This window comes from Oryctolagus cuniculus, chromosome 21 (genome assembly GCF_964237555.1).
Source record: "Oryctolagus cuniculus chromosome 21, mOryCun1.1, whole genome shotgun sequence".
NCBI classification, from domain to species: Eukaryota; Metazoa; Chordata; class Mammalia; order Lagomorpha; family Leporidae; genus Oryctolagus; species Oryctolagus cuniculus.
In genome coordinates this window covers 30,816,294-30,827,235 of record NC_091452.1, presented here as the reverse complement: position 1 = coordinate 30,827,235, position 10,942 = coordinate 30,816,294, and the positions used below count along the sequence as shown (strand labels likewise).

The 10,942-nt window shown below is 55.5% G+C and overlaps 1 protein-coding gene across 2 annotated transcripts; it reads right to left on the bottom strand.

Moving 5' to 3' along the window:
- Positions 1 to 1,215: 1,215 nt before the first annotated feature.
- LOC100338449 (glutathione S-transferase theta-2B) lies at positions 1,216 to 10,627 on the bottom strand. Of its 2 annotated transcripts, none has more exons than XM_008250182.4 (6): positions 10,307 to 10,627; positions 3,245 to 3,420; positions 2,484 to 2,571; positions 1,889 to 2,039; positions 1,640 to 1,813; positions 1,216 to 1,487 (listed from the first exon to the last, which is right to left on the bottom strand). In XM_008250182.4, the coding sequence occupies exons 2-6, from the start codon at positions 3,354 to 3,356 to the stop codon at positions 1,278 to 1,280; spliced, it is 735 nt and encodes a 244-aa protein (XP_008248404.1). In that variant the 5' UTR covers positions 3,357 to 3,420; positions 10,307 to 10,627; the 3' UTR covers positions 1,216 to 1,277. The 2 variants fall into 2 exon arrangements, with proteins under 2 accessions (XP_008248404.1, XP_051693063.1); XM_051837103.2 differs by lacking the exon at positions 10,307 to 10,627 and adding an exon at positions 9,951 to 10,290.
- Positions 10,628 to 10,942: the final 315 nt, after the last annotated feature.

Genomic DNA, 10,942 nt, shown 5'->3' with positions numbered 1-10,942 from the left:
AACTAGTGGATGAAGGAGATCTGTGTGTCTGTCTATCTGCCCGTCCATCTCTCTCTGTCTCCCTGTCTTTCAAATGAAATGAAAAGATATGAATAATGATGATTCACAATAATAAAATCAAGGCCCGTCTGCGTGCATCCCACTGTCTCTTTCCAGCACCCTTCACACTCCTGAACAGCTCTGGGTCAGGCAAGCTAGGGTTTCCGCTAAACGTGAGGGCTCTCCGACAGGGAGAGGCAGCAGGAATGGAAGCTCAGAGGGAAATCCCACAGCTGCAGGACAGCTGCAGTGTGGTTGCTACCAGGATGCTCCAGGCTAGGAATTGCTCAGGCTGGGCACAGGTGAACTGTAGACTTTAGCCCATCAGGAGCAGAGCGCATTAACGTCTCTATTTATGGGGGAACAGTGATATCTACTGCTGCATCTTAGAATTGCAGCCACATTAGCCACAAGACCTCCTGGGCACCTTGGGAAGGTGAGGCTGCTCCACTTCGGATCCAGATCTCTGCTAACGCAAATGGGAAAGCAGCTGAGGATGGCCCAAGGCCTTGGGCCTCTGCACCAAAATGGGAGGCCCGGGTGGAGTTCCAGGCCTGGTCCAGCCCTGGTCGTTGCTGACATTTGGAGAGTGAAGCAATAGATGTAAGATCTCTCCCTCTCTTTCTCTGTAACTTTGCCTTCGAAATAAATAAATAAATCTTGGTTCCTTATTCAAAATGTTCAGGACAGGGCTGGCACTGTGGCACAGCGGGTTAAAGCCCTGGTGCTGGTTCCGGTCCTGGCTGCTCCTCTTCTGACCAGCTCTCTGCTAGGGCCTGGGAAGGCAGTAGAATATGGCCCAAGTCCTTGGGACCCTGCACCCACATGGGAGACCCAGAAGAAGCTCCTGGCTCCTGGCTTCGGATTGGCACAGCTCCGGCCATTGAGGCCATCTGGGGAGTGAACCAGCAGATGGAAGACTTCTCTCTGTCTCTACCATTTCGTAACTCTGTTTTTCAAATAAGTAAATCTTTTTAGAAAAATTTTCAAGATGTTCATTATATTTCAACCACTGATGGCTTTGGCTGAGTCTTAATTGATTTTGTTTTGTGTTATTGATTTTTAGGAGCTCTTTATATATTGTGAACCTTAGTCTCCTATTGCTTAGGTATGCTGCACCAGAGAAGAAGCGTGGCTAAGGACAGCTGGTGTCTTGCCTGAAACAGGAACCAGGAAACAGGGCAAGTGAGAATTGGAATGAGCCTTTATTGCTAATCTCCTGGCCCTGGGCAGCGCCCTCAGGGGATCCTGGCAATGCGAAGCAGCATGCTCTCGTGGGCCTCTGGTGGTGGCACTGGGATTGTTTTGTTGGCCTCCTGTTCCAGGATACTCAAGATGCGGCCGCGGGTCTCCTGGCACAGCTGGGCACCCAGAAAGTCCTCCACACGTGCACGCCATGCCGCCAGGCGGGGCCGTCCCTCAAACAGGTCGTGGCCGAGAGCCACAGGCTGCAGGAAAGAAAGCGGGACAGCTATGGAGACGCCGGTCCCTTCCCCAGCCCATGCCCAGGAGGAAGGCGCAACAGCAGACTCTGGCTGTCTCCGCGCCTCTGGGTTACGCTCCACTCGGGGTAGCCTCTGCTGGCCAGCCAAGCTCATACCTGCATCAGCTCCTCCAGGGCCAGGAGGTCGGCCAGCGTCACCTGTTGCCCGGCAACAAAGGCCCTGCCCCCCAGGAAGGTCTCCTCCAGCCGCCCCAGCGCCTGCTTCATGCTGGTCCTGTTGCGTTCCACCTTCTCCTCGGACACCTGGACCCCAAGGAGTGGGGCCAGCACCTGGCGGGGACACGGGGTGGGCTCAGCCTGTGGGCCCCGCCCCCCGCCAGCTCCCCGCAGGTGCGGCTGTCTCACCTGGCTCCATAGGGGCACGCCGAAGGTGCCGCGGATGCTGTCGGCGTGCCAGCCCAGGTACTCCAGCACGCGGGCACGGGCCTGCGGGTCTTCGGGGTACCAGTGGTCTGCAGTCTGGTACTTGCAGCTCAGGTAGATCATAATGGCAGTGCTGGGGACAGGGGTGGCTGTAAGAACCCTGGCTCCTGGCCTTTTATTTTAAAAAGATTATTTGCATTCATCTTATTTGAAAGGCAGAGAGAGAGTGACTGATCTTCCATGCACTGGCTCACTCCCCAAATGCCTGCATCAGCCAGGGCTGGGCCAGGCTGAAGTCAGGAACCAGAAGCTTCTTCTAGATTGCCCACGTGGGTGGCAGGGGCCTGAGCACCTGGCCTCTTGTCCTTCTCCGGCCTGCTGGGGTGGGGGGAGCTCACAAGGGGCCAGGCCAGGACACTCTTTGGCATCCTAGACTCACCCGCCACCTGGGCTGCCTGCTGTCCTCTGTGGCCCTCACTCCTCTGTGCCTGCCTCGTGGCATCTGAGGAGGCCTACAGCTGGGGGAGCCAGGGGCCAGTGGGTGTGGGGCGCAGGAGGTCAGAGAGACAGACGGCACCTTTCACTCAAGACGAAGTCTCCATCCTTAAGTGTGGGCAGCCTGTGCAGCGAGTTAACCTGGGAGAACTCCTGGCTCACGTGCTGCCCTGAGGAGGAAGAAGAAGCCGAAACAGGGGTGCAAGGCCGGTGCCACACCCCCACCTCACCCGCACCCCCAACTGGAGTCCCACGCACCAGTCCGGGTGCAGAAACAGCAGGGTCTGGGGCCAGGGCTGGGTCAGCCCCACTCCCTGGGTGGGTCTCCCAGGCCAGGTCTCTCTAGAGCAGCTAAGGGATTTTAGCACAGCCAGGTGCAGTGGGCAGGTGGAGAGGTTATTCAGCAGGGGTGGGAAGACTCAGCTTCTCCCATCGCTGTCTGTCTCTGTCTCCCCTCTCTCAATTTTATTTGAAATGCAGAGCAGAGGGGAAGGGGGTTATGAATCTTCCATCCACTGCTTCACTCCCCAAATGTCTGGAACATGCCAGGGCTGGGCCAGGACAAAAGCCAGGAGCCAGGAACTCCATCTGGGTTTCCCACGTAGGTGGCAGGGACCCAAGCCCTCGGGCCATCCTCCACTGCCCCCGAGGAGTCATTAGCAGGGAGCTGGAAGGGGAGCAGAGGCTGGAGTGGAACCCCCATATGGGACGCGAGTGTTCCAAGGGATGGCTTCACAGTGGCCGGTCTCAAGGGCTGCAGGGGTTCGTGCATTTAACTGCAACGAGCCAGGAGCGTGGGTGGCCGGCCACACTCGGGGACTAGGGAAGCCAGTCCTGGCCCACCTTTGAGCAGCTCCACGGGCCGCAGCTGGAAGGGGATCCCGTTCTTCTTGGCGAAAAGGTAGACGGCGCGGCAGGGCTGGGACAGCAGGTCCAGGTAGAGCTCCAGGCCCATGGCGGCGGTGGCGAGAGAGCGCAAGCAGCAGGGACCGTAGCTGTCAGCTGCAGCTGCTCAGGCGCTGTGGAGATAACGTGGAGATAACGGAGCTCAGACTCCGCCCCTCTGGGGGCCAGCCAATGGGGACGCGCCCAGGTCCGGCCTAGCCCCACCCCAGCCCGACAGAAAGAGGTCTTCCATCCACTGGTTCACTCCCCAAATGGCCACAATGGCTGGGGCTGGGCCAGGCTGAAGCCAGGAGCCGGGAGCTTCTTCCGGGTCTCCCACGTGGGTGCAGCACTGACCCCGGACCTTGGCTTTTTTAAAAACAAGATTTACTTTAACCGCACGTATTTGTCTTCCTGCTCATCAGACGGTTAAAACCATCAGTGCCAAGCTTCTACCATCGTTGCAACACTCGGCTGCCCCTAAGCCCTGTAACTTGGCTTTGGGCCCCAAGCTCCAGCAACCCCATGGCTGCTGCATCATCCCATGTCTGAAGGCAGAAGAGTGAAGAGAGGACGAGAGGGTACAAGAGCCTAAACTCACGACTGACATTAATCCACTCATGAGAGGCGACATCGTGGGCCGGTGCTGTGGCCTAGCCGGTAAAGCTGCCGCCTGCAGTGCTGGCATCCCATATGGGCGCTGGTTCGAGTCCTGGCCTCTCCACTTCCGATCCAGCTCTCTGCTGTGGCCCGGGAGTGCAGTGGAGGATGGCCCAAGTGCTTGGGCCCTGCACCCGCATGGGAGACCAGGAGAAGCACCTGGCTCCTGGCTTGGGATCAGCGCAATTCCGGCCACTGCAGTCAACTGAGGAGTGAACCAGCAGATGGAAGACCTCTCTCTCTCTCTCTCTTTCTCTCTCTCTAATCTGACTTTCTAATAAAAACATAATGAATCTTTAAACTAAAAAGAGAAAGAATGAGCAAAGCCCCAGACAGGTGCCCGAGGGACCTCTTCGTTTGGATTCTGCTTCTCAGCCACCATGGCTCCGATCAATGGTCTGAAGCCCGACATGTGGCCCAGCTCCCGCTCGTGCAAGCTGCGGGGCCAGGACTGCCTCCACTTAGATCTCAGAGCAGTGTCAGATGGCCTGGGGGCCAGCACAGGGACCTGTCACAGGGGCACAGCCTCCACAGCAAGCCCCTAGGAGAGCAGTGCCTGCTGGAGCCATGGGAGGGAGGCCACCCCTGAGACCCTGGAGCTATAGAGCTACAAGTGTGTGACTCCCACCCTAGACAGCTGCAGGCACAAGATTCCAATCTGAGGCCGGCGCCGCGGCTCACTAGGCTAATCCTCCACCTAGCGGCGCCGGCACACCGGATTCTAGTCCCGGTCGGGGTGCCAGATTCTGTCCTGGTTGCCCCTCTTCCAGGCCAGACCAGGATAAGCACCTGGCTCCTGCCTTCGGATCAGCGCGGTGCGCTGGCTGCTGCGCACCAGCCGCGGCGGCCATTAGAGGGTGAACCAACTGCAAAAGAAGACCTTTCTCTCTGTCTCTCTCTCTCTCACTGTCCACTCTGCCTGTCCAAAAAAAAAAAAAAAAAAAAAAAAAAAAAAAAAAAAGACTCCAATCTGAGACTGGTGCTGTGGCACAGTGAGTTAAGTGTCCATTTGCAGCATCGGCATCCCTATGGTTTTGGTTCGAGACCCGGCTGCTCCACTTTCAATCCAGCTCTCTGCTGTGGCCTTGGAAAGCAGTAGAAGATGGCCCAAGTGCTTGGGTCCTTTCACCCAACCTGGGAGACCTGGAGGAAGCTCCTGGCTCCTGGCTTGGGCCCACCACAGCCCATGCTGTTGCTGCCATGTGGGGAGTGAACCAGCAGATGGAAGAACTCTCCCTCTATCTCTGTAACTCTGCCTTTCAAATGAATAAGTGAAGAGATCATTTTTAAAAATGGCTTCAGGCTGGTGATCACAGGACCATGCCCTAAATATCAAACACACTGGGAAATGAACTTGAAAGAGAAAGGAAAATGGTTTGCATCTGCTCAAGAGAATGACAGCCGGCGCTCCAGGGCATACAGCACAGCCACGGCACAGGGATGGAGCCAAACCCCTCAGCTCCCAGGGCGAGGCGGGGGGCAGGGCATGGAAGCCAGGTGGGGAGCTCGAAGCTGGGAGGAGAATATAGGATGCACAAGTCCTGCTCTTCAGTAGGCAATGAAGTAACGTCCCAGGCGCAGAGACGGTAGCTAACAAGAGGCAGGAAAGCCTTGTCCAACAAGAGGATAAAATATAGCCCCTAGCACTGACAGCTACCTGGAGCAGCCCTGTGACCCAGCCCCCACCCCCTTTGAATCAAATCCATGAGTCAGAACATTTCTCTCTTTTTCGCCCTCACTTTAAATATTTATTTATTTGAAAGGCAGAGTTAGAGAGAGAGGGAGAGACAGAGAGAGGCCTTCCACCTGCTGGTTCACTCCTCAAATGGCTGCAATGGCCTGGGCTGGGCCAGGCTGAAGCCAGGAGCCAGGAACTCCATCCGGGTCTCCCGTGTGGGTGGTAGGGGCCCCAAGCACTTGGGCCATCATCCACTGCTTTCCCAGGTGTGTTAGAAGTGATCTGGATTGGAAGTGGAGCAGCTGAGACTTGAACTGGTTGCTCTGATATAGGATGCCAGCGTTGCAGGTGGTGGCTTAACCCACTGTGCCACAACACTGGCCCATGATATATTTTTTTTACAGGTAGAGTGGACAGTGAGAGAGACAGAGAGAAAGGTCTTCCTTTGCCGTTGGTTCACCCTCCAATGGCCGCTGTGGCCAGTGCACCATGCTGATCCTATGGCAGGAGCCAGGTGCTTATCCTGGTCTCCCATGGGGTGCAGGGCCCAAGGACTTTGGCCATCCTCCACTGCACTCCCGGGCCACAGCAGAGAGCTGGCCTGGAAGAGGGGCAACCGGGACAGAATCCGGCGCCCCGACCGGGACTAGAACCCGGTGTGCCGGCGCCGCAAGGCGGAGGATTAGCCTAGTGAGCCGCGGCAGCACTGGCCAGATATTTTTCTAAATTGCCACTGAAGGGTTATTATCATGAAAGGCCTACAGCCAAAACCTCTTTCCCTGGATTCTCAGACTATTGTCATTCTTCTGCTGAGATCCTGTAAACTAACCTAACCACTGGAAACCATAATGATGAAAAGTTGTGAATGGGGCTGGCGCTATGGCGCAGCAGGTTAAAGCCCTAGCCTGCAGCACCGGCATCCCATATGGGCGCTGGTTTGAGTCCCAGCTGCTCCACTTCCGATCCAGCTCTCTGCTATGGCCTGGGAAAGCAGTGAAAGATGGCCCAGGTCCTTGGGCCCCTGAACCTGCATGGGAGACCTGGAAGGAACTCCTGGCTCCTGGCTTCAGATTGGCTCAGCTCTGGCCATTGCAGCCATCTGGAGAGTGAACCAGCAGATGGAAGACTCTCTCTCTCTCTCTCTGTCTCTGCCTCTCCTTCTCTCTCTGTGTAACTCTGCCTAATAAATAAATAAATCTTTATAAAAAATAAAAAAGAATCTGTCAGTGTCATCGCATGTATAAGGAAAAAGGGGAGGGACTTTGGAAATATGTTAATTATAGCTGGCAGGAATGGGAGCACTATGATTATGAGGATAAAAGGAGATATCAGAGACATTGCCCATGGCAGAAACGGTGGCCAAAATGACAACAAGGGGGAGGTCTGCCTGGCTGCCAGAGAAAGCACACCCCTGCTTTGTTTAGTGTGTACGAACTGGCAGGGAGCGGTGCGGCGGATGCCGGCTTCTAGTCCTGGGCTCCCCCATTGCCTCTCTCTGCTTATGGAAACCCTGGCTGCTGTCACGAGTTTGGACAAGGACTGGAGCTGAGTTCTTCAAGCTGAGTAGGGGCGGAGTAGGGACTGGTGATCCAGACAGGGTTGCAGGGGCCGGCGCTGTGGCATAGTGGGTAAAACCATGCCTGCAGTGCCAGCATCCCATTTGGGTGCCAGTTTGAGTCCCAGCTGCTCCACGTCTGATCCAGCACTCTGCTAGGGCCTGGGAAGGCAGTGGAAGATGGCCCAGGTCCTTGGGCCCCTGCACCTGTGTGGGAGACCTGGAAGAAGCTCCTGGCTCCTGGCTTCAGATCAGCGCAGCTCCGGCTGTTGCGGCCACCTGGAGAGTGAACCAGCAGATGGAAGACCTCTCTCTCTGCCTCTCCTTCTCTCTCTGTGTAACTCTGACTTTCAAATAAATAAATAAATCTTAAAAAGAAATGACCACCTTATGCAAATTGTCTTACATGAAGTCTAAAGATCAAACTGTACATCCTAATGGAGAATCCTTCAGTGTAGAATCAGTTTTGAAGAGGATAAAGATATGAGGGAACAAGTCAGGCTTCCCAGATGGGTTATTATCAAGTGACAGTTAGTAAATCATTTTAGCTGCCAAATAACTTAGGAAAACATTTACCAAAAGGTCCGGTGTCTTCCATAAATTTTAAAGAGTAAATGTAGTTGGAAATATTTCTTAATCTAAGTGTAAGCCAACTAAAATAGAGCTGTTAATAAATTTTCCCATGCAGACATATAATATGTACACACGCACGATACATTACAGTTATTGGCAAGAAGATTTTGAATGCCACTGGGCACGGAACATTCTTTGGAGAGAAGTTGCTCAGGACTTAGCACTGTTCTGGAGTGAACCAGTGGATGGAAGACCTCTCTCTCTCTCACCAGCGTCTCCACTGCCATCCATCCACTCCTTAGCTCTGTGACGTCCTTTTATTTTTTTTTCTTTCAGGAATAAACGTTCTTTCTGTCTTGCAAGGTCAAGAAGCTTCTGGAAACCCCTGTCTATGCCAGTTGCAATTTCTTCCTGACCGGCGCCCTTGCAATAGCTCCAACTATGCCTGCATGGTGACTGCAGCTCACCCGCCTGGGGTTAGGTCTCAGAGCACCTGGCACCGGCTGAAGACGGGAAGCCTGGCCCGGGGCGGGGGCGGGGATTGGGGCTCCTGCGGTGGGCTCCCCAGTGGCTGCCACGAGACCACACAGCCCAGTGGAGCCGCCATGTCTGGCATCCCAGTGCCACTTTATTTTGAGAGAGAGATGACTCCCAGCTCCGATTCTCGCTCCAAGCGTCTGTAATGGCTGGGGCTAGGCTAGGACCGAAGCAAGAGCTTCAGGGTGTCCCGTGCATGGGTGGCAGGAATTCTGCTGCCTCCTGGGGTCTGTTTTTGCAGGCAGCTGGAGTCAGGAACAAGGGCCAGAATTCCCACCCAGGCAGTGCTGTGGGGGACTCGGGTGCCTTGGCTGATTTCCTGCGCAAGCACGTGCCCCTCAGTGTCGGGACGAGTAGCACCTGGCTTCTCTCCGTCTGTGCTGATCTCTTTAGCAGACGGTCACTTGGCCATGCCCGTAGTATTCTCTCCTTAGTATTCTTTACTTAGCCAGGCTGAGAGTTTTCCAAGTATTTCTGTTCTGCTTCCTTCTGGTTATTTCCTTTGACTTGAAATGCAGAGAGAGATAAAGTGTGATCTTCCCTTCGCTGGTTCATCCCTTAAGTGTTTGCAAAGCCAAGGCTGCGCCAGACCCAAGCCAGGAGCCCAGAACTCCGTCTGGGTCTCCCACGTGGGTACAAGGACCCAAGGACTTGAGCCATCTTCTATTGCTTTCCCAGGCGCATTAGTGGGAAGGGAGATTGGAAGTGGAGCAGCCAGGACTTGAACCTGGGCTCTGCTGTGGGATGCAGGTGCGGCGAGTGGTGGCTTAGCCTGCTGCCCCACGATGCCTGCCCCTGCTTCTCTCCTAATTCTACATGCCACATTTAGTTTTCTCTGTGCTCACACAGTACCCTGCATGCTTAGCACTTTGGTGCCTGTTCTGCCAGAAAAGTTCTTACGTTCTGACTGCACGCAGACACAGCCCACCCAGCTATCTGCAGCCACGTGACAAGCATAGACCGTGCACTGGTCTAACAGAACGTGATGCTGTTCCTCAATACCATCTGAAACCTCATCCCAGTGACCTCAAACCATTCCACAAACATCCCTGCACCTGCCACCATTCCCACTACAACTACTTAAGTGATCCCTGAAGAAATTTTTGGCTCCCCTAGATGTCCAACAACTGTTGATGGGAAAAGAAAATGTGGTATAGAGATACAGGGTGGAACATTACTCAGCCACGAAAAAGAATGAAATCCTGACATGCGCAGTGGACGCAAAGTGAAATAAGCCAGACCCCACAAGATAAACACCACATTTTCTCTTACTTTTGATAGGCATTAAAAACTGTGTGGGCCGGCGCCACGGCTCACTAGGCTAATCCTCCGCCTTGCGGTGCCGGCACACCAGGTTCTAGTCCCGGTGGGGGTGCAGGATTCTGTCCCGGATGCCCCTCTTCCAGGCCAGCTCTCTGCTGTGGCCCGGGAGTGCAGTGGAGGATGGCCGAAGTCCTTGGGCCCTGCACCCCATGGGAGACCAGGATAAGCACCTGGCTCCTGCCTTTGGATCAGCGCAGCGCGCCGGCCGCGGCGGCCATTGGAGGGTGAACCAACGGCAAAGGAAGACCTTTCTCTCTGTCTCTCTCTCTCACTGTCCACTCTGCCTGTAAAAAGAAAAAAAAAAAACTAGTGATAAATATTGCTTCACCGGTTCATACCATGTAAAAGACGGCACACTCTTCTTTCGCACGTTAAAGTAAATGGCGGGGGAGGGGAACAGTGAGGACTCTTGGGGTACTGGTAATGTTTTTTTTTAAGGATGAGAGAGAATTTCTATGCACTGGTTTACTCCCCAAATGTCTTAACCTGCATCACAATGCCAGCCCTATGTTGTGCTCTTAATTTGGGTGTTGGCTGTGAGTGTGGTCAACGGAGAGCAACCACATTTATCTGTACACTCATGTGCATTTCTTGGTATGCACACTGCATTTCGATAAAACGTTCTTTTAAAAGAATAAAGTTAGGCTCTCCCTACAGCTCTCATCGTCTACCAGGGTTAGGGGAGGTCCGGCACCTGGGCCGCGTAACAGCCGGGTAACCTGGCTCCGTCACTCAAGCCTCTCGCCAGGCCTGCGGCATAGTTCCTCGGCCCTCCTTCTGCACACTGGACACGCGCGGGCGATCCAGGTGGCCACGGGAGGCCAGCCCAGCACCTGGCCCTCGGAGCCCCGCCCTGGGTCTCGGAGCCCCGCCCTGGGTCTCGGAGCCCCGCCCCTGGGCGTGGAGCATCCTGGGAATTGCCAAGCTTGCCGGCTCCGCCCTTGCCTCGCCCCCTCAGAGATCCGCCCCGCACGAAGGGCCTACTGGGGACCGCCCTCGCAGGCCCCGCCCAGCCTCTCGCGCGGGGCATGCTGGGTGCAGGTTGCGTTGGCAACCGCTGTCACGTGCACCTGTCTAACGGTCTCCCGCTAGTCCGTTAGGAAGCGGTGACCAGAGCCCATTCTGTCCAGGGCTCCTGCGGGAGTCGGGTACCTCCGTTGTTGCGGAGCCTCCGGCTTCTGGGGCTGGAGGGAAGCAGTGGGAAAAACTCCCCCGGAGCAGGGGGCCTCGGGCCGGGTGGGAAGGGCGTGGGGGCTTGTATTGACTACGATGGCGGGCGAAAGGCCGGGGGCCGGGGCGGGAAGCCTGCGGGCCTTCTGCGGGGGTCTCG